At 37.4% G+C, this 24,021-nt stretch overlaps 1 protein-coding gene across 1 annotated transcript in view; it reads right to left on the bottom strand.

The window, feature by feature from the left end:
• Window positions 1-4,497: 4,497 nt before the first annotated feature.
• The window catches only part of LOC107701457 (hypoxia-inducible factor 1-alpha-like), a 27,067-nt gene continuing 7,543 nt past the window's right edge, over window positions 4,498-24,021 (bottom strand). Inside the window, exons 2-13 of the mRNA XM_016503459.1 lie at window positions 12,486-12,676; window positions 10,520-10,665; window positions 10,354-10,438; window positions 10,144-10,253; window positions 9,620-9,822; window positions 8,074-8,180; window positions 7,307-7,530; window positions 7,061-7,183; window positions 6,646-6,977; window positions 6,343-6,433; window positions 6,067-6,184; window positions 4,498-5,780 (exon numbers count right to left, since the gene is read on the bottom strand). Coding sequence (XP_016358945.1) covers window positions 5,626-5,780; window positions 6,067-6,184; window positions 6,343-6,433; window positions 6,646-6,977; window positions 7,061-7,183; window positions 7,307-7,530; window positions 8,074-8,180; window positions 9,620-9,822; window positions 10,144-10,253; window positions 10,354-10,438; window positions 10,520-10,665; window positions 12,486-12,676 — 1,885 coding nt within the window. The 3' untranslated portion in view covers window positions 4,498-5,625. The remainder of the gene's footprint in view (window positions 5,781-6,066; window positions 6,185-6,342; window positions 6,434-6,645; window positions 6,978-7,060; window positions 7,184-7,306; window positions 7,531-8,073; window positions 8,181-9,619; window positions 9,823-10,143; window positions 10,254-10,353; window positions 10,439-10,519; window positions 10,666-12,485; window positions 12,677-24,021) is intronic.

The raw sequence follows: 24,021 nt of genomic DNA, 5'->3' as shown, positions 1-24,021 counted from the left end.
ACTGCGTTGCTGGCAGTGCTATGTAGCTGCACGACTCGGTCGTCGCTTCAGTCAAAGTAACCTGAGGATCCTATGGCGAAGTGCAAGCTTATATAGCCAGATGCCCCGCCCAAATTGGCTGTGCCGCCATTGGTTCATTTTTAATACACTGCACGAACCAATGGCCGTGCAGTTTCACTGCGTGATTGAAAAAGGCTTCAGTATTTGGAGAAAAAGGAGTTTTCCCCTTAGCGTCTTAAGCAAGACCCATTACTCGTTCCCGTATCTCAGGGAACCGAGGTTACGTTAGTAACCGAGTATGTTATCTGCTGTGAGACTCACTGCAGAGTCAATGTTGATAACAACTGTGGGACTCAGTGCAGGGTCAGTGTCCTCATTTGCTGTGGGACCCACTGCAGATTCAACACCCTCATCTGTTCTGGAGTTCACTGCAGAGTCAATATAGTTGTCTGCTTCCAGACTCACTGAAGAGTTGATGTTGATAACTGTGGGACTCACTGCAGGTTCAGTGTTGATAACTAGTACTGCCGCTCCCTATACGCAGAGTACGCAGTTTGCGTAGGACACCAACTTCCTGGGGGACACCATCCCAGTTGCTCAAAAAAAAAAAAAAACTTATCGCGCCATTCCCCCATCCGCGCTCGAGACCGCTCGCACCTCATGTTTGCGGCTGAATGCAAATGATCATAATTGATGGATGGACATCTATGCCCGTGAAAAGACATCAGCAATCCGGCGCAGAGAAAAGAAAAAGAAAGAAAGAAAAAAGGTGAAAATGAAACCCGTGCATCACTTTCAGGCACATTCATAATCCTGTGAAACTTTTACGAAAATTAGTGGTGGTTTTAACACGAATAACACAAAAAAATCATGGTTCTTGCAGCCATGGTAACCGCAAATTAACCATGGTTTTGTTACTTCAAATAATAATTTACAAAGAATTATTAAGATAATATTTTTTGTGGTTATAAAAACAGACCATGCATTATATGAAAACAATGAGGCAATAATGACTGCTTATAACAACACTGGTTATAACACTGTTAAAATACATAATGTAGGCTAATACAAAATAAACAATTTATGTACATTACATGTTATTACAAATGCCTGCAAAGGGAGCCAAAGGCCTGGTAATTGCTGCTGCTACACATTCAGGACAATCAAATCCTTGTTTATGATTTTGGCCAAACATTTAATTCAAATATTCATTTAATCATTTTTGGCCAGCTTTTTGCTATAGATAACACAGCCTCTATAATTTCTTCAACAAAAAACATGTGGACATCACAACCCTTACAAAAATAAACCATGGTTTTATCGTAGTAAAACTGCTTAATTTTCTTTTGCGTGATTTCTGAATGCTTGAGACTATAAAATCAATTAGACAACTGTATTAATAAAGTCATAGCCATAGGTAACTGTCTAGAGCTACAATTGTAATTTGTAAATAATACAGTTTATTTATTTATTTACTTTTATATTTTATTAAAGTTCTATTTTGACCCCCATAGTAGGTGTTTTTTTTTTTTTACTTCCATAATATTTCAGGAAGGGGGGCACAACAATACAATCCTACTTAGGGCACCCATTTGGCCAGCAGTGGCCCTGTTGATAACCATTTGACTCACTGCAGAGCAAAAGTCGGCATCTGCTGACAAACTCACTCTAGAGTCAGTGCCAACATCTGATGACGAGCTCACTGGAGTGTCCTGCTCCAGCTGATCCTAGAAGACCTCAGAGCCACTAGTGACTGGCACTTCCTGAAGATCAGGGATCTCTAAAATACATATGTCATGCAGAGAATACCAATATGAATCAAAAAATCATACTACATAAAACATTGCAGACTCAGTTTTCTCAGGGGGAATTCCCTAAACGACGTAATTTTTTATCCAAATTAAAATGATCAAAAATGTAATGTTTGGCACTTTAGAAAACTATCCTCAGATGCTGCTTAGATCAAAAATATTTAAATCAATTTCATTTATGGTCTTTAAACTGTCACTCTAAAACACTTCTTGTGATGAAAATTATTCTTTATTATATATATATATATATAAAGGCCCATTAGCTAATCAGACACATCGTAAAAAGGAGAATTCCCTCTATTTGAAGAATCATCAATCAACGTATCATCTAGAATTAACTCATGTAGTGACTCTTAAGATCTAAGTTCATAACAGAGGGATTTTACCATCAGTAAGTCTCTGGTATGTTCCCACCACAGCTCTTCTACAAAAAAAGGGGATAGAGGGCCATCTCCAAACCTCCTCCTCCTTTCTCTTTGCCTCTTTTCTCCCATCATCTACCCCACCGGCCACAGCAGGCTTTTCTCTCATTATATAATTCATTCTGAAACCAATTAATTCAAAAACAATTAACGTGTCCGACACTAATATGAGTAATATTATCCTTAAATCTAGTGATGTATTTGCGCTCTTTTCTTTACAGTAAGCATCTCTGGCAAGTCTGCATATTGGAGCAGCAGTTTTGAGTCTAACAGGACACTGAACTCAGAATCATACGTTTCAGACACGAACAGAGTGTGCTGATAGAGCATGAGTGTACATAAGATTTGAGTGACAGGGAAAAGGCTAAGTTTCATTAATAGCAGAATGAAGCTTAATGACTTCGTTATAATGCAATTATTTTAGATTTAAGGCTGGTGCAAAATTGAATTGAATTGAATTGAATTGAATAGAAAAAGGTGCCCAGGCTTTCATGTGTTTCAGTGAGTTTTTTTTTTTTACTGGTTCACTGAAACGAACCGTAAAAGAAACCAGGTTGCAAAAATATGAAGTTCAAAGTCTTAGAAATGTAATCTCTAAATTCATGTTGATTTCATTAATATTTGAAAAACGGTTATACCATTTTAAACACCAAAAAATGATTGATGACTCGAAAATATCATATCAAGATATTTAAAGCATGAATATAAATGCTCTTGTTTGGGTTTCCTATGTTTCTCACAATGGCTTCCAGCATATTTAAAATGATATTTTATAATAAATTAACTTTTTTCGTTCTTTAAAAAAAAACACAAAAAAACAAACAAGTTTATATTTTAAAACAGAGCTGCTTCACTGCTTATTTTTGTAATGAAATTAATTAAAATTACACCAAACTACGTTCCAAATAACTTTCCCACCAAGAATTTTAGCCTTTCTATAATGTCCAGACAGTTGAACTTTAATCTCCACAAAAAATAATTCAGATATTGAAAGTTAATTTAATTTATGCATTTAGCAGACGCTTTTATCCAAAGCGACTTACAGTGCATTGTAAAACATAATGAAAATAATGAAAGTTCATCATAGAAGTGTTTTGTCACTGTATGTTTGAAATGCAACGTACTCCTGAATAGTGGTCGACCGATATATCGGCCGATATCTGCCATTTTTTCAAATATCGGCATCGGCCGATAAGTTTTTCTGTTTGGCCGATGTGTTCGAGGCGGGACTTTTATTTTGACGGCGCCGAAAACGGCTGCGGCAGCGCCTGAGCACACAGTGCTCACATTCTCCCTCTTGTTTGCTGTTGTCATTCAGTTCTGTCTAATACGGATAGAAGTCTATCTAATAATCAGATAGAACTGTTAAACAAAGGAATTAAAATGTATACAAAAAAGTATTATAACGATTGCTTTAATATTATTAAAGGCAAACATTATAATACTTTCTCGTTTGCCGTCAGCATTCCGCAAATACGCATCTATATAATTTAAACAAATCTTTGAATGACTAATGAACATTTAATTTAACAAACCTTGCAGACTTAGTCGAATCTATTTGAGATCGTGTGAAGTGTGCATGTGACCTGCATGATCGCGTGTTCTTTGACGGTCGGTCCTATGGTCCGTGCGAACTGAATACGGACAGGAGAGTCGCGCGATCGACAAACTTTAAACTCGTGACTGATTTCAAATTATGCTGCGCTTTATGCATTTGCCCACTGTCATATTCATGTCATTTTCACTGTGTGTTGTATGTAAAATGAGTGTTACCTTGGCTTTATTTGAAAAAAATTAGTCCCAATGCTCACAAACTTCCCAGAATACCGAGTGCCCAGTTGGTTACAGTTACTTCCTTTTTAATTATATTTTTATTAAATATGTATTTATTTGTGAAAAATACTTTGTCTTCTAGAGTATAAGTATGTTTATTTACACGTTTTTCCATTTTCAAATGATTTAAAATTTCTTAAATATGAAAATTAAATTAAATTAAAAATTATATCGGCTTTATATCGGCATCGGCTGTCAAAAAAACCCATATCGGTCGACCACTACTCCTGAATAATAATAATAATAATAATAATAATAATAAAAAGGTGTCGCGTCAATTGAAACATGCATCACAAAATTCTGGTCCACAATTGTCTTTTACTGATTATGCAATAAACAAAACATTTAGTGTTAAGAGAATAAAGGAGAAGACTGGAGAGATAAATGAAGACTACAACAACATAAAAGAAAATGTCTTTCCTATTGAAAAACAAGATAAAAGGTCATAAAATACTTGCAGGACGTTGTCAACAGGCTGACATTCATCTGAAAGCATAATGAAAACAAATATTGTCTTACTTAACTAAGCATTCATGTTCCAATGCCATTATAAATACCTGTAAAACTGGGATAAATGATATATCAGCTTTGTATGATCTAAAACAGCTCATGAAGCAGAAAAAAAATGGTTACCAGCCATGACATCTCACAAGCATGAATTACCTTAAACATCTACCACGTCGAGAACTAAACAGAAAAAATGACCCCTAAAAATATACAAATCTATTGCATAATTAAACTATAAATCTGTTTGAACCTCTTTGAGACAAAAACCATCATGAGAACACCACAACATGATTATTAATTCCCTTTTTTGCACATTCTCTATCATTACTTTAAATGGCTCTTTTGCAATTCATCTGTACTGTTCAAGAGAAAACTTAAAGTGATGTAAGCAAATACCAACGCAATGAAAGCAACACTCACAAACATCCAACAGCGTTTAACCATTGAGCCTATGAGTGCACACACACAGAACTCTCACTTAACCGCTACACAACAAAACTCTGAAGAGAGAAAAAATAAATTGTTCAATCTTTCATTAAAAGTACATATTCATAAAAATGGTTTCATATATTGCATGGACTATTGGTATTTTATCTTAAGAAAATAGATTGTGCGACTGTAGCTACAATACACACGCTTTGGGAAAGTGGATAAAACACAACGGGGTTTTTCTTTTTAGGTGAAACTAGGGAATCCAGAGGGAGTGTGGGAGATTGTACGTATCAGCATCTGTGCGTCAGTGTGCATTTAACATTAAGGCTCTAAACTCTCATCTGGTTGCTGCCACTGTTAAGTTATATTACACTCCTCTGTCTCCAGGCCCTCTACACACTGGGATGGATGGACTCCCTCTGGGCTCCTCTTCGCATCACTGGCAGGATCAATGGAAGTTGCAGGTCATCTAGTACATTTGTAAAACACTGGGGTTTATAGAGGGCTTGATATTAGGGCTTGGAATAAAAAGAGAAAAAGTGGAGGCTGATTTCAGGGATCCAGGGGGGAGTGGGCAGAGAGGGGGATGCAGTGTCCGGAATTGCTAAACACAGCAAAGCTCAGTTGACTTGGTCCAGAGCACGCAGGAGCTCTTCTCCCTGCAGCAGATGATGGCGGTCCTGCACGGGAGCGTTGACTTCGCAGTCGTAACGCGTTAGCTGAGGCAGCCCGCTGCTGCCCTCTAAAGAACTGCACAACAGGCGACTGGCCACATCTGCAGAATCAGAAGGGAAAAGAGATGAGCGGATTTATTGACAATTGTATATACATGCTAAGATAGAACTCAAAAAAAAATGTCAAGTGGTATTACCATCAAGTAAAAAGTACTAAATTATTTCCCTGTGAACTGAATACGCTTTTGATACCAATTTTGTTAGTATTTTAATATAAAGCTGCTTCACTTCTATGAAGCTTTAATTAAAAAATAATAATTTTATTAGGAGAGCGCATTTAAAAATTCATAAAATACATGGCAGAGTTTTGATGGTCTCATTACTCACCAGAGGGCAGTATGAGAATGGTTTTATTTCCTCCGAGCACACTCGATCCTTTAACCTCTAAAACCTTTGCCCTCTTTCCAGGCTCTACAGCACTGTCCACACTCTGAAGCAAAGCACCCTGCAGGAAATTGGAGAGGGGGTTACATGGAAAACATTTTCAAGAATCATTTCACAATGTTTCACATAAGTTTTTTCTTCTTCGATTTAGGAGTTTATTCGGTAAGTGTGTTTTCATCATAGTTTATTCATTTTTACTTAATCTATTTTCATACTGACCAGTCCAACAGCCTCACAAAGTGATGTCACTTCCTCCAACTTCCTCTTACGTTGGGCATTCTGGATGGCTAACATCTTTGGAGACAGCTCTCTGGGAAATTGGAGCAACAAATACAAAATCAGATAATTTACTAGTAGTGACATATAAATGAAGTCCCAATCCGAGCTCTAGGCTCATGATAGGCTCATTGGCTTGGCTTTAATCTACTTGCAGTTTAATACAGATCAGCCATCCGATCCCTCTACTAAAGAATTGATCTGACTGAGATTGCCAGCAGGAAGTCATGCCAGTGAGAGCTCTACCTGTTGTTGATCTGATTGCTGCTCTGTGGGGCGGGGGACCGAGCAGGGGAAACATCCCGACTGCCACTGAAGGGTGAGACAGGGGCACTGCACACCTCCTGTAGCAGGTGCAGGGGTGAAGGGGCCCGTGATGATGGCCCCTGCTTCACTACGCTGCTGGAGGAAGAGGCTGGAGACGCAGGGGAGGGTAAGGGCTGGAACAGGGAGCTCATGGCTGACACAGAGTGAGGGCCAGAGGGGAGCGGATCCAGCGGAGAGGGGATACGCAGCTGGAAGTCATCATCCATTGGGATGTACGGAGCCAGCATCTCTAGGTCGAGATCCTCCATGGCCTAGAAGTCACAGAAATATGTCTTGTGAAATTCATGCAACGCAATAATGACCAGAGAGAGAGATGTTTCAGATAAAGGGTTACCTGGGAGCTAAAAGGGGTCTTTGCCTCGGTATCAATAGCAAACAGTTTCTCAACCAGGTCCAGTTTGAATTCAGAACTGATGTCTGAGTCTACTTGGAAACAGTAATCCATGGGGCTGTTGGGCTAAGAGAAAAAAAAATACACACTTGAACTAAGTCTTTGAGACACACAAGATCTCATTAACCATTAAAAAGGAGCTGACTACGAATAGCAGCTAAAAAAAGCAAGCGTTTAATGAGTATTTACCGCCGAGGAGCCCAGTCCAGATGTGGAAGGTGTGTTTGTGGAGTCTGAGGCAGAGCTGAAAGGGAAGACCTCCGCTCCGGTCTCTAGTTTGTTCAGAACTGGGGTGGAGTCAATGGGTGTCAGAGGAGACAGACTGATGGGCAGCTTCTCGCTGCTGGAGGGCAGCATGACATCATTGTAGAGGGGCACCTCCTTCAGCAGCTGAATGTCAGAATCTGGAGGAAATTAAATACTGTTAAATTATTATTGGTAGCACACCAAGAAATTGTGTGTATATTTATCATTTATTTCAGAAACTAAGATTATGAATCCATATTTCTCATATAACAGTCTCGGAGGATTAGTGAATGCCTTGAATATGTTTTCAGTCTTTATAAGATTATAAAGTTGGCGAGGGATTGCATTATATATATTAAGGTACACTCCAAAATTTTGGGGCCAGTAAGAATTTCTTTTTTGGGGGGTGGGGGAGAACAATTTAATACTTTTATTCAGCAAGGATGCATTAAATTGATTAAAAGTTACAGTTAAGACTTTTACATTGTTACTAAAGATTTCTATTTCAAATAAATGCTGTTTGTCTGAAATTACTATTCAAAGAATCCTAAATTAAATACTGTGACACTGAAGACTGGATTAACAGCTGCTGAAAATTCAGCTTTGCTATCACAGGAATAAATTACATTTAAGACATCTTTTGTAACAGTTTTGCACGTTAAAGTGAAACCTCTATCATGATCAGGTATGCATTCTGTCCAGGCACTCACAGTTGTGATGTGTCTTGGTGAGGTGATCTGAATCCAGGGCATGATAGTATTCGTACACAGACCTGTTCAGAAGATCATCCGGCTCATATCCCATCAGCTCTGTGATCCTTCGGGAAAGAGTGAGTGAGAGGATTTAGTATGCAATTATAGCTACATGCTGAAACAACTGCCACTTCAACGTGATCTGGATAGGAGACGTCTAATACAGGGGTCTCAATCTTCTTTGTTCTGTAACCCATGTTTTAGTTCTCGCAACACCATGCATTTGGTCTTAATGTGAACAAGAATGCTGAATCCTGTGTATTCACTGTTTGTGGCCAAAGAATTTATGGCAGCTGGGCCTTTACATTGAGTTCACCTCTGCGTCTAGATCACATATGTGTATAATGTAGTATTACGTGCAAGAGAAACGGTGTAATTCACAAACATGTCTAATCTACAGCTGTAACAATTTTGCTCAAAAACAGTGTTTCGAACACTAAAAATATTTAGTATTATTCATATACTATGATTGTATTTATTAAAATGTTGAATATTTGTAACTTATTTTTATATTTTCAGTGTTAAATTAAATTTTAGTTTAAGGTTTTAGTAATTCTGTTGTCTGCTTTTGCCATTTTAATTCGTTTTTTTTAATATTATTATTAATAACTATTACTATATAGCTTTCTTTTTGTTTTGCAGTTTATAGGTGAGCTCAGGGATAGTAACTAGTTATTATAGTAGGTAGATACTACATACACGTACAACAGGAAAGTAAAAAAAAATAAAAAAATCTCCAACAACCATATCTGCATCTCTAGTGATGCCGAAACTGAGGCCCTGTTACGCCTTCAGCAAAGCAATAAAAAAAATAAAAATAATAATAATACTACTTCTGCCACTAGGTGGTGTTAATAACATTTGTAAAAGTACAGAACACAGACTTTTGTGCTTTGGCCTACTAGACTTGTTCTGCAGAACTGCTTTTATTCAAAGAGATGTCAACAACTGGTAGGCACACACAGTATTCATTGCTAGGCATAGATACCATCAAGGCAAACCCAAATACATTAAACAAAGAAATGGGGAAATAAAGTGGGGCAGGCCAAACCATTTACACTTCAACAAAACAAAAAGAAAGAAAAGGAGCTCTGCAGCAATCTGTCTACATAATCCGGGGGAAATATTTTTTTTTTCTGTTTGATGTATCCATGCTATTTTTTTTACATAAGAGCAGGAATGGCCATTTGTAATTTTAATGTGCAAGGCTTCCGATTTCATTCGCTTTATTTTAATTTTTCAGTAATTTTTTTAATTTAAAGTCTTGTTATGCTGCTTTATATTGCAAACTTGTATATTTTGTTATTTTAATCTATTATGATAATCATAAACGCACTGGTTTGTAGCACAAATAGTTTTACCATTTACTGCACATTGTTTTTTAACCTTTTAGTTATTTACCTATAGTGGTTAATAAATCGGAAGTCTTGCACATCACAGGAAATAGCTTTCTTGCACTTTGCAAAATAAGGTGAATATGAGGCCATCACATCTTCCTGCTAACCTTTCATCACAGTACGAGAACTTCATGTCCAGAGTGTGGCGGCTAAGAAAGGTCTTGCTGTCCAGAGGCACCTCGATGTTCGAGGGATGAGGAATGGGCTCACAGATGAGCACAAGGTAGGTCAGAGGAGGCTCTTTAAAGCCAGAGTCTCCCGAACCCTCGCCGCGCTCCTGCACACGGACATGACCAGCACAGTGAAGAACCTGTATCAGAAGAGAGAAGGGGGAAACTTCTGTTCAAAGTCTTTTTTATAGCAGATGTGTCATAAATAACTACTATAAGGATGCTCCGTGCACAATAAGACTCAAGCCAGTTTTTCTTTCCTTCTTCCTTGTTACATTTCCTGTATGCTTTCAATGTCACCAAAATGAATGAACCATTTAAAATCAGCAAATCAGGATAAGACAATCTTATCCTTTTAAAACAAAAATATATCAGGAAAAAGTAATGATAGGGGGAAATTATATACCAACAGATTAGTGATAGTCTGAGAAAACTTTGTTAGCATTCAGACAGCATCTCACCTTCCACGTAGCAGACTTGGTATTGACAGTCCGCCCTCTGCTAGTGAGTGTGCACTTCATACGCAGGAAGAAGCTGCGCTCTGTATTTTGTTCCTTGGTCTTGTTGGATCCTAAACATGGACAAAAAATGTATGCAGTTAATGCATTTACTATTTATGGCTGGTGTATATTTCTGCAGGAAAATGTTGCAGTGTAGCATGTGTGACTTGCCTGTCTTATGGACCAGCATCTCTCTCAGCTCCTCGTGGTCACATGGGTGTGAAAATTCAAAGATGCTGTGACCAGTCAGATCAAACTGAAAGAAAAGATGGCAGAGAAAGTTAGCTACAACTTAAGCCTTAAAGCTAAACAGCAAAGAACAAAAACATTTAGCTACCTGTGTGAGGCCCATGCTCTTGCTGACATTCTCAGAGAGATAAACCATGTCTCCATCTTCAGACAGGACCATAAGGAAACCCTCCAGGGCCTTCAGATAAAAGCTGTTCAGCTGACACTCCAGTTCATTCTCCTTCTCTTCATCATCTGCAAAGCCAAACATCATTTAGCAATCTAATAAGCGTATGGTCACAGCAGCACATTAAGCTTCCTTCACACTGTCAGAAAATATAGTATCTTGACAGTTACAACAGTTTGTCACTAGGCCAGTACTCTCAAAGGGTACATTTTAGTACCTAAAAAATAAATACTAGTATTATTATGCACCCTTGAAACGAAGATAAGGTCCATATTAGTACTTGTTATAAATGCAGGGAAAGAAAGATTTACTTTTGTTGACAACAGTGGGTTTATAAGTGCTTCTCATTGCAAGTTCGGGAAAATGTGTTCTCAAATGCATGTTATAAACATCCCAAAGTCAGAGCAGATGCAGAGATGAGTTTGTGTGGAGCAGCACTTACTGCAAACAGGGCTGTTTCAAGACACTGAAAACACTGGATTATGAGCTGCTTGAGTGTAAATGAACATTTATTTAATTAAATCACAGCTTTTGCAATTTGATAATCATACTAAGCCATATTGCAATTTCAGTTAATCATGCAGCCCTAGAACATACTAGTATCTAAAAGGTACATATTAGTACTAATATGCACTCTTTGATAGGGTTGGGTATTGAAAACCGATTCCAATTCCAGAATTGGATACTTTTTGTAAAATGAACATTTTGATACCGCCTATCGATTCCTGTGCGCGCATCTTTTCTTTTTTTCCATCTGTGAGGACCCCGACTCTGCGATCTGCCAGGACCTTCCTCACTATTCTAAGCGCTCCAGTGGTTAGCTACACTTGCGATCAGCAAGTAACTGTTAAGTATAATATTTGTGATAAGCTAACATGTTGCAAGAGAAGTGTCATCACCAACATGACAAAGCACCTTTAATTAAACATAGTTAAAGATCACGAACACGATTCAAATGCCAACGTGATCTTTCCTAAATGACAACGATTCAGCTGTTAAACCTTTGTGTGCGATCAACTTTCTGTTCGTCCCTGTGTGATTTGAACATTAAAATCTGCGTTCGTGCTGCCGCTGACCTGAAGAGAGCAGCTGTCATGTATATGTATGAAACGGCTTCACAAAGAGTCTTTTCAACCACAGTAGAATTATTTCTGTTACAATCACTCAAATAAATCACAGAAGTACAGGGATAAAAGTTTATAGTTTGGATTATAAACACTGTGTACAGTACGGTATCGACTAAAATAGAGCACATCACCTTTTGAAAGCAATTTGAAGTTTCAAATAAAGATTTATCGATTATGTCGTTATGCCAGTAAGTGGCGAAAAGGAGCTGTTAAAAATGTATGTCTTTGAATCATTCATTCAAGAGATTAATTCAAAAACACTGATTCATCCATTAATGAAACAAGTAAATCTTAAGTGAGTCATTGAATCATTCATTCATAAATTACATGTTATTTATTAATTAAAAAAAAAAAAATGCACACAAACAGCTCTTAATCAAGTCCAGTTTTTATGTAGCCTGCTGATTTTTGTTCATGGTATTCAGTTGCAACTAAATGTTTTGCAAGAAGAGAGACAGAATAAATATGTCTGAATTATTATTTTTTTTTTTTAAACTACATCGGAATCGAAACTGGGAATCGATAAGAATCGGAATCGATAAGCAGAATCGGAATTGATAAAATTCACACGATACCTAACCCTACTATTTGAGGATCCTGCCCCAGTGACAGTGCAGATTGCACGTTTTTTCCTGTTCATCAGCTCAGCGTTTACAATATTTGTTTACAATATCTACTGGTGGCAATGTTTTGATTCCCTTTTGCATGCGGTGTAACTATTTTGCGTATGTAGATGAAAATATTCAAGTGAGCATACTGACCAGAGCTCAGTAGCTTCCTCATGCGCAGGTAGCTGATGGCCAGCCTCATGATGGAGGCTTTGTCCAGGTGGGAGGTGACATTGTGTGGCAGGGGGAGCTGGTGTGCTAACTCGTAGAACACCTCGGACTCCTTTCCCCTGCGAGATCGCGCCGCATCCCTGGACTTCTCCTTCCTGCGCTCCGAGCTCACCCTGAAAAGATAAGGAAGGACAGTGTGGTGTTAGTTTTGCTCAGTGTTTGTGACGAGAGACCTCCTGCGCTAGTGCTTGAAGGCAGCAGCAAGGTCAACTTATTTGAAATTTCTCATTTTCATGGCATCAGAACTTGCAACGTCAGAGGCCAGAAAGATCGTTTCAATGTGACTGGCTGGTGAAAGGAGTGTGGACACACTGTGACTAGACTTGTGCCGGTATTCGGTAATGCGATATATCACGGTAATGAATATGCACGATATTGTTATCGTGGGCTCTTCTAAATACCGTGAATAATTATATATTACAAGTTATTCAGAATTTTGAATGCATTTTAAGAATACTTTTCCCATCAACTGGTCAAAATGCACAACACCGCTGTATGCTGCGTGAAAGATTTCTTTTGCACTTTAATCTGTGTAAAACTTTTAGCTTTATACATTTTTCTGTATTGCTTTATTGCATTTAAATGTTCAGTTATTTTTGTTATAAGAAAAATGTTATTAAACCTGTTATACTGTATTATGACAGCACTTTTTTAAAACTAAAGTTCAATACCGTGATAAAAGCATTAGCAATTAATCGCAACATGAAAATTTGATACCGGCATATCCCTAACTGTGACAGACACGGTTACAATCCTTGGAAGCCAGCCAACAGTGATAAATGCTGTCGTGTAAGACAGTTTTCAAATTTCCCAACATAATCTTTTCGGTGCACTACAAGGACGTTTTACACACAAACAAGCCATAAAGTAACTGGTCTTACAAACAAGCAAGGTCAAGATCTGGACAATAAATAGCTCTTGGCCAGAAAATAACCTCTTTCCTGACAAACAGGTCATCACGAAAAAGCTTTTTGCTAAAATGAGTCTATCTCATCATGATTTCTAAAGAAGCATGTCTATTACCTTGGGACCTCTGCCTATTCTATCACTGCCAAGACAGACTCCCACACATTTAACAAATGTTTCAGTTCATTGCAAGAATGGAGAGCTCTGAAAACAAGCAAAGCTACTGGCAACAAAGAGCAACGATGTAATGCACTCTATTTAACAAAAGCCGCTATCTTCAGGTGTTCATTCACGGTTTACCGATGTAGAAAACTGTTCATCGTTAACAAAAGCTGACACATAAGGCAAATGGATTAAAAACCCTGATAAACTTGTCTTTTCTTAATTGTAGGATTTCACAGAAAATCTCTCTTGAAGTGGCTTTAAGCAGAAAGGTATAAACCTCAGATATCCTCAGAAGCTAACTCAACAAAACCCCACATCTTTTATCTGTTTATCAGGTCAGCTGACAAAATAGGTTAAGCCTCAAACAAGCTTGAAATCAGATACGGAAACATCAAGGAACTTGATTTAGCCAACATTTGCAATAACAGCACAAACACGTCAATGTCTGAAAAACAGGAGACCATGTGGAGTGAGTCAATGGTGTTCTTCTTTTTAATTCGCCCAGAAGCATTTGAGAATTAAAGTTGCACTGGACAGTAACATTGCAACAATATAAAAAATTCCTAATGCATTGTGAGCAGCCGGAGGTCTTCATGGGTCCACTTGGATCCGAAAACCCGAGGTCCGACCCGAGAGGGTCTCTGGTAATTTAAAATAAATGTGCTTTTTTTCAAATGGACCCGATAAGACCTGAATTCTTTTAAACTATCCCGGATGTGTACTTGCACGTTCGCGTTAAGTGAGGAACGCACATAGAAAAGGAGCATACGTTTGTAACCTCGCCAACAGAAATCCATCTTATAGATTGAGATCGATCAGGAAAATCCACTCGCGCCATTACGCTGCGTATTCATGCAGGGCTTTTCTTTTTTGTGTGCAGAAGCCTTTCGCCGGAGATGAGGTTGCAGACAACACTAGCGAAGCCATGAATTATGCTATGATCATTAGTTATGCTTTAGATTAGCCATGAAAAGGTATTGATTTAATTTATCATCAAACTATCACGTTTATTTTTCAAATCCACTGGTCACAACTGAAATCCGAACTCAGAAATAACTTGTATCCATCAGGCAGGCAATAATATAAAGTAATAAAATTAAATAAATGTTAAACAAATGAAAGTAATGGAGAAGCGGCCAAATCAGTCAGCAGGACACCGGGATTTTCCTGACTGACTCCGGGGCTGCAGGCTGTGCACAGTCAATGCTGTTTACGTTCGGGTCCAGTCGGGTTCGAAAATAAATACAGTCGGGTCGGACTCGGGTCTAATTTCATCGGGTCGGGTTTTTCTTATTTAAAAAAATAATTTATGCACGTCGGGTCCGGGCAAGAAGTGATTCGGGTCGTGTACAGATTTTAGGACCCGAGAAGACCTGAGATCCGTTAGAGCTTCATTGTAGTGTTAGTTCATCTGCATGTATCATCATCAACAGAAACAAAATAACTCCTTTCCATTTCTATCATAAGCCATTAACAGTGATTTATTTGGCCAAGCAACTGCCTGAACACCACTCGTCACAAACCATTGCTACAGTTAACAACTCTTTACGAAATATAATGCTTTCACTGCGTAGAAACTTCAATTTTCTCAAAGTTAAAACTGACATTTTTCTGGCATGCATAAAACTATAATGTCATCTGGTTGATACTGCATTTCTCTTTTCTTTATTTACATATGAGGACTTGAGGTAATATAAAGTTATAAAAAGTAGTCAGATTGTTCCTTTTATATCATGCTAGATTGATTACAATATTGCAATAAAATTAGGGCTGTGCGATTATTCGAAATCGTCATAAAATCGCAATTTGAGCTTGCGCGATTTCTAAATCGCTTTATAGCACGATTTTCCGCACACACGACCTCCTGTATGCTATCCGAACCAATCAGAATGCAGCGCGCCTAAATGGAGCACGAGAACAGAACAGACCAGGCGGGCATACAAACGTAACGCCAGGTTCACACTAGTGTTCTCAAAAGACCCGGTACTTCAGTACCAAGTCGGTACTAAAAAAATGAAAATGTTACGGTACCAGGTTTTTTTTAAGTACCGGTGGTACCGAGTACCCGGTCAACCCGGTTCTTGATGCGCTATCTGAAAGGTGCGCAGATGCGCTCTCTTCATAAAAGCACTGAGACGTGGCGACATCAAAACGAGGAAACACACCAAACTAACAAAACACTTTAAAGACACCCAGATCAAATGAAAGAGTTCAAGCAGGTAAGTTTCATTTAAATTTTTAATATTTGTGTTTATAAACCGCCACAATATCAAAACTCACAGCCACAAATAGATTTTCCAAAAGGCTTTGACTTCGTTGAATAAACATGAGCACTGCACGTGTCAAAGTCGAAACCCGGTGCGGGTGTTTTTATATCACTGTATTTCTGAAGGAACCGACTGTCTTCAGAAAATTATGGATGTCATTTTCATTTCATCTTGCCTGTAATGCCTGAGCAGCGTTTGTGAGCTGAGCGCTGCTTTGTGTACAGCGTTACCGGGGAAACCTGATCTCTCGCGCTCTACAAGCGCCTCCTGCTGGCAGAAAATGAATTTGCATATATACGCTGCCACAAATAGAGTACACGTTCTGGGGGAAACACTGCATATTATTCAATATTTTAATCTGAATGTCGGCTTGAAATGAACGCTGTTATTGGAGTAGTTAATCGTTAGCATAATAGAATGCAGTTTCTTTATTAACTATTTAATGCTCATATAACTTTTATTAGGGTAAAAAAAAAAACAGGAGGACATGATGATATTTACAATTTTTACACACCAGAGGCTTTTAAATGAATTGTGAATCTAAAATGTGTGTTAGAGAATGTACAAATCATTAACATTATTTGTGTCATATCAGTCAGAAGTTCTGGGCTTTTTTTATTATTAGCTAGCTTAGTTGTTATTCTTGGCTGAATAGCTCTAGGTTTTCAAAAGCCCTTTAAAATTAAATATGTACACATTTTGAATTAAATGAAAGTGGTCAATTTTTAATTAGCATGTTTTTGTGTTTTGCTTTGGTACCGAAATTGGTACCGAGAACCGTGGATTTTCACTGGTATTGGTACCGAATACTGAAATTTTGGTACCGTGTGCGCTCCAGGAGCGGTGCGTCTGCAGCAGTCATGCTGCGATCGTTTCCACACGGAATCTATTTCTGCTGTGCTGCACGTGCTGAATTAAAGCGGCAGCGCATTATTCGCGGTAAAAATTAACATGGATTGATACGGAAATATAGTAATTACACCATAATTGCATATAATTAAAGTCTACTGTTTCACAGTCAACACATGGCTTTTTGGCTAGATTTAAAACAAGGAAAAGTGCACTTTTAGATAAACAAGGCAATAATAGATGACACTCGTGGTGGTAGTTAAACAAAGTTATATTTATTGAGTTTAAACGTGAATATGTCTATGAAAGATTGTATTACTGTACTGTGATAAAAGAGAATCACAATGCTGAAAAAGCATTTTCAGAAACAACGTTTGGATTTGAAATCAAAATAATGGATAAATGTTGTGTTTGTGGTAAACAGCCGCAGATCAGGAGCTGACTGCAAACGCATCCTGTGCGAAAGCAAAATGAGTCCGTGCGGCTTCTGCACCGCATACTCTTACTGTATACGCACTGCAGACGGAGTTTGTGTGAACTTGGCGCAACAAATCTAGTTCCAACATCTTAGGCAACGCCACAAAGAGCTCTATGACCAATGCATGGCAAAAAAATAATCCCTGGACACGGGATTTTTTATTCTTTTCCTGCCATATGTCTATTCTAGAGACATTTTGTTACACCTTTACTTAGTGATTATTTTGCCTTATGTCTGTTCTAGAGACATGTTACAGCTTTTTGATAAAGCACTAATTGGTTTTCTTTTGGAAATAGGTTTCAAATTCACACTGAATGCATTAATGACTGCATCAAAATTGTGATTAAAATCGAAATCGCAAAATTCATCAAAGAAATCGCGATAGGTTTTTTTTTGTCCACATCGCACAGCCCTAAATAAAATATAAGTAAACAGAAGTTTGTCTTTTTTTCCTTTTCTATACTAAAATGCATTAGGTGAAGCAGTTAAGTACATCTAAAAGCACTTTAAAAAATGGCTTCTGGATTACACTGAAAACAAGTGAATACCCACCCACCGATTAAAAAAAAAATGCACAAAGTGATGCAGAATCTATTTACATACATTTTTCCCTTTATAATTTGAATAACCAATGAGCTCTCCATGCAACAAATACATATTCCCCATCTAGGAGCTCCAAGGTCAAAGCAGGAATGACAAACAATGAGCAGGCATTGTCAACCGTCAAAGCCACGCAAGACAAAGGAGGGAAATCGGTTAAGACAGCCTAGTGCCCTAGCGGGAAAAAAAAACAGCATCTTCAGACAGACGGCGTCCTAACTGCTCGCATCCTCCCTATCAAAGTATTTTCTGAAGCAAAGCGGAAATCATTTGGCCAGAAAGAGAGGAAAACCCTTGTGCACAGGGGATGCTCACACACACACACACACACACACACACACACACACACACACACACACACTTCATTGTGGTTTTTAGCCTGCTTGTGTCTGTGCGTGCCGGTACATTACATCTTATGTAAGCTCCATATATGGACTGCTCACTAATATATGTCTACATTATTGACTGTTTTCATGGTAGCTGGAAGGCCCCTTTACAAAGGGGAGCTTTTTAACTTAAAAGGGATGAAAAATGAAAATCCTGTCATTAATTACTCACCCTCATGTTGTTCCAAACCCTTAAGACCTTCGTTCATCTTCAGAACACGGATTAAGATATTTCTGATGAAATCCGAGAGCTTTCTGACCCTGCATAGACAGCAACGGAACTACCACGTTCAAGGCCCAGAAAGCTAGTAAGGACATTGTTAAAATAGCCCATGTGACATCGGTGGTTAAACTTTCATTTTATGAGGCTACAAAAATACTTAGTGTGCAAAGAAAACAAAAATAACGACTTTATTCAACAATTTCTTCTGTTCCATGTCAGTTTTTGACGCGCATTCATGAGTGTACCACAACACATGGTTGTGCATTCCTCTGATTGCAAACAAGGCACAGCGCATGCGTGTTCTACGTCAGAACGCCAGCTCCTGCGTCAGCAGCACCACACCCATGCATCATGGTACTCTAGTGAACACGATTTTTACCAGCAAGTTTCCATGTTTCCATGACTTTTCCATAACTTGAGACAATAATCATGACCTAAGGTTCCATTAGTTCACAAGTATACATGTAAAATAAGAATAAAAAAGGGGGTCCCCCTCGGTCCATTCGCCACGGGGCCCGGTCACCTCTAAGGACAGCCCTGTCTTTAACCAATATCATCAACTAAACTCGGGACCTGAATTTCAATTAGGAAACCGGTTAGGGCTAACAAGTAGTATTCAGGTACAGAAATACACAGAAATTAAATATACTGTAAATTAAGTGTCAGTGTGGCATTGAAAATGGTCAACATGTGACCGAAACGTTTGCCTTGTTTCTTTCAGTAAACATTTTGCATATGATTTCTGGTGGAGTGTGTGGACTTTGTTCATGGCATTTACCTTTTGGAAATCTTTCTGGTCTATGCACCTCGTTTGGATGATTTTGAAGGTGCGGTGAGTTTCTGGCTGTTTTTTTTATTAATTTTTCCAAAACTTTTCCAGACCTGGAAATTGCCCTTTTAAAATTCCATGACTTTTCCAGGTTTTTCATGACCGTACGAACCCTGGATGTCACATGGACTATTTTAACAATGTCCTTACTTTCTGGGCCTGGAATGTGGTTGTTACATTGCTGTCTATGCAGGGTCAGAAATAGTGGTCGACCGATATTGGTTTTTTGACAGCTGATGCAGATATCTTGGAAAGCAGGGTGGCCGCTGGCCGATATAATTTTATTTATTTTATTTAATATTTAAGAAATTTGAAATCATTTGAAAATGGATTAAACAAATAAATGTGTAAAATAAACATGCTTATACTTTAAATGACAAAGTATTTTTCACAAATAAACAAATATTTAATAAAAAAATATAATTAAAAAGGAAGTAAACACTGTAACCAACAGGGCACTCAGTATTCTGGGAAGTTTGTGTACATTGTGAATCACATTTTTTCAAATAAAGCCACAGTAACACTCATTTTACATACAGCACACAGTGAAAATGACATGAATATGACAGTGGGCAAAAGCATGAAGCGCAGCATAATTTGAAATCACGAGTTTAAAGTCGATCGTGCTTCTCCAGTGAAGCTGAACTCTCCTCCTGTCAGCATTCAATTCACACGCGATCGTGTAGGATACAAATGCACACTTCATAAGATCTCACAACTGGATTCGATTAAGTTTGCAAGGTTTTTGAAATTAGATGTTAATTAGTCATTCAAAGATTTGTTTAAATTATATAAATGCGTATTTGCTGAATGCTGACGGCAAACGAGAAAGTATTATAATGTTTGCCTTTCTATTACTAACAACATAAAAGCAATCGTTATAATACTTTTGTATACATTTTAATTCCTTTGTTTAACAGTTCTATCTGATTATTAGACGGACTTCTGTCCGTGGACAGAACTGTTAACGACGACAGCGAACAAGAGGGAGAATGTGAGCACTGTGTGTGTTCAGGCGCTGCCGTTCTCAGCGCCGTCAAAATAAAAGTCCCGCCACGAACGCATCGGCCAAACAGAAAAGCTTATCGGCCGATGCCAATATTTGAAAAATGCCAAATGCCAAGGCCGATATATCGGTCGACCACTAGTCAGAAAGCTCTCGGATTTAATCAAAAATCTCTTAATTTGCGTCCCGAAGATGAACGAAGGTCTTACGGGTTTGGAACAACATGAGGGTGAGTAATTAATGACAGAATTTTCAGAATGATCCCTTTAACTGAAATTTAGAGATTATTTTAAAGATTAGGTTGCATTGTATGGTTTCAAAACGCAATGAGAGGAGAAAATACAAGAAACTTCCTTTGAAGCTGATGTGTTTCATCTAGGGCTGGGTGATATAGCTAAAAAACAAAAATGTATCAACGATATAATGTTTCATATCGTTCGGTATCGATAATTATTTACATTTTTTATAACCTTTCAAACAAAGAGCAACAGAAAACATTTTTAAATTTAACCACTGCATTTTTAAATTAACCCAATTTATTGAGACAAACAACAAATATTTTTTGTTTTAACAATCAAACAAAATAAAAATTAAACAAATATCTCATTTCTAATGTTTTATATGCAGATTACATAGGTCTTAAGGAAACTTTTGTCTTGTCTCCCGAGGCCACAGGAGGGCGCAATGAGCAAAATAATGCAGCATATTTAAATTGTCAATGCAAGGAAGTAACTATAAAAAAAAAAAAAACGTGCATTATGTCTAAATTAACTCATAAAAATCAAATATAATTTCGTAAATTGCATAAACAATTATGAACAAAACAGCATCATGTATGCATTGCTTAATCCAAAGAGCCGAAGCACCATTCACACAGATTGCATTTAAAAACATATGAGATGCAGTGAAAAGGGAAAAACTTCTAAAAGTTTAAACTGTTTTAACTTTGCATGGCTACATCTCTTGTGTGACGCGAGTGCAGCGGTCATATTTGTCCCGTCTAATAAAAATGCGCTGAATATGCGTTCTGTGTGAACGGCTTGGTTTCGGTTTTAACCTAATCAAGATCTTCTCCGCATCTCTAATATTTTGAACGAATAACACAGCAGCGGCGCATCTCTTGGGCTAGACTAACAAAACATTAAAATGCAACAATGTCACTTACATCATAATCACCGCATCTCGCGCGCCACCGATGACCCGCCCTGATGCACACCTAACATTCAAATGCAAATGTTTATTCTAAATTCAACTAATATTCATTCTTTATTCACAATCTCCTCATCACAGGCAAGCCCAGCACTCATTTCAACATGTGTTCGTGTGTGCTGTCTGCGTTACTCATAGCACGTGCCTATATCGAGCATTTTTTTCTATCGTTATCGAAGGTGTACGGTCGATAAATAGATACCGTTTTATCGCCCAGGCCTAGTCTCATCATGATGACATGATGGCTGATAAAGTAAGCTGATAACTAGGGATGCACCGATGTATCAGCCGCCGATATTTATCGGCCGATTAACTGCGTGAAGGCACTGAGCTGTATAATGTCTGTTGCATAATCCTAGCGCTGCTGTGTGCACTTTAATGCTAATCAAATAACAAAAGACAAAAGATCGCACACTATTCTTGACTAAATAACTTTTGTAACTTTCATAAGTGTAGCGGACCTCATCTGAATGATGACCAACACTTTACTGATGTTTTATTAAGTTTATTGCGTCCTTTTTCACTCCAAAAAAATAAAATAAATCACCATAAGAGCTAACACAGCACGAGAAGTGCAAATTAAGCTCTCTCTCTCAGTTCCTTTTCGGGGGGTGCTTAATAAACTGACAAACTTTAAATCCGAAGAACTGCGTGCTTTCATTACCCATATAGCTGCTCCGTAGACTAGAAAACCCCGTCAAGAGTCCCGTCTTGGTAATGGAGATCTCATACATATTTAAACTTAAATATTAAAATGTATACAAAAACAAATTAGAAGATTAATCATAATAAAGTCTGTTACAATAAAGAAAGGATTAATATGTATTTAATTTATACAGTGAAGTGTTATTTTACATTTGTTTACTTTATTTCTGTACCTGAAAACTGTTAAACCTACCCAAAAAGCACTGTTTATTTAATATGTATCTTTGTTCTGTTGTATTTATGTAGGCCTGTTAAATTTTAAATGGATCCAATCCATGTTCATTATTTGATGATGCAGCAATAAAACTGCTAGTATAATTTAATGCAGGTGTTTTTGAACTTTGCTGATTTAAAACATGATCAAAATACTATCTATTTTGATGCCAAAATTTCAAATACGAGAGGAAGTGACAAATATCAGTATCGGCCAATAAGTCATTGTTAAAATCGGTATCGGCCCCAAAAAATCCTATCGGTGCATCCCTACTGATAACCTTACCAAGAAGTCATGTTATGATACTGCATCGGTTATTCAGATCTGCTGTATTCTCTTGGTCCATTTGCCAAAAGAAATCACCAGCTTCTCATTTCTGACTAGCAGAACTTAACTGCCTATTTAATTTTAATTATTCAACTTTGTGATATAATAATCCATGCCTGTCCTGTCAAATTCTAATAGTAAGAGACAGCAAGGCTGTGCAATGGGGTTTGTCAAAAACATTATACAAGATTATTTTTCAAAGTTGTAAATAAAATAAAGAGCTTTAGATTATTACAATAAAATACTATTCCAGTCTTTCTACTTCAAAATATAATGTTTAACTTAAGTGTTGCTTGCAGTTTCTTTGTAATTATTGAAGTTTACCAGCAATATGTCTAAGTGACAATTGTTTAAAAAAAAAAAAAGTCCCGCCTTAGTAAAGGAGATCTCATACATATTTAAACTTACAACATTTATTAAAATGTATACAAAAACAAATTAGAAGATTAATCATAATAAAGTCTGTTACAATAAAGGATTAATATGCATTTATTTTTTACAGTGAAGTGTTCCTTTACATTTGTTTACTTTATTTCTGTACCTGAAAACTGTTAAACCTACCTAAAATGCACTGTTTATTTAATATGTATCTTTGTTCTGTTGTATTTATGTAGGCCTGCTGAATGTTAAATGGATCCAATCCATGTTCATTAGAAATTATTTGATGCAGCAATAAAACTGCTAGTATAATTTAATGCAGGTGTTTTTGAACTTTGCTGATTTAAAACATGATCAAAATACTATCTATTTTGATGCCAAAATTTCAAATACGAGAGGAAGTGACAAATATCAGTATCGGCCAATAAGTCATTGTTAAAATCGGTATCGGCCCCAAAAAATCCTATCGGTGCATCCCTACTGATAACCTTACCAAGAAGTCATGTTATGATACTGCATCGGTTATTCAGATCTGCTGTATTCTCTTGGTCCATTTGCCAAAAGAAATCACCAGCTTCTCATTTCTGACTAGCAGAACTTAACTGCCTATTTAATTTTAATTATTCAACTTTGTGATATAATAATCCATGCCTGTCCTGTCAAATTCTAATAGTAAGAGACAGCAAGGCTGTGCAATGGGGTTTGTCAAAAACATTATACAAGATTATTTTTCAAAGTTGTAAATAAAATAAAGAGCTTTAGATTATTACAATAAAATACTATTCCAGTCTTTCTACTTCAAAATATAATGTTTAACTTAAGTGTTGCTTGCAGTTTCTTTGTAATTATTGAAGTTTACCAGCAATATGTCTAAGTGACAATTGTTTAAAAAAAAAAAAAAGTCAATGTCTAGTCA

The sequence above is a fragment of the Sinocyclocheilus anshuiensis genome, unplaced genomic scaffold (assembly GCF_001515605.1).
Source record: "Sinocyclocheilus anshuiensis isolate Anshui unplaced genomic scaffold, SAMN03320099.WGS_v1.1 scaffold1051, whole genome shotgun sequence".
Classification (NCBI taxonomy): Eukaryota; Metazoa; Chordata; class Actinopteri; order Cypriniformes; family Cyprinidae; genus Sinocyclocheilus; species Sinocyclocheilus anshuiensis.
The sequence above is the reverse complement of the archived record's forward strand: the minus strand, read 5'-3'. Positions and strand labels throughout refer to the sequence as shown.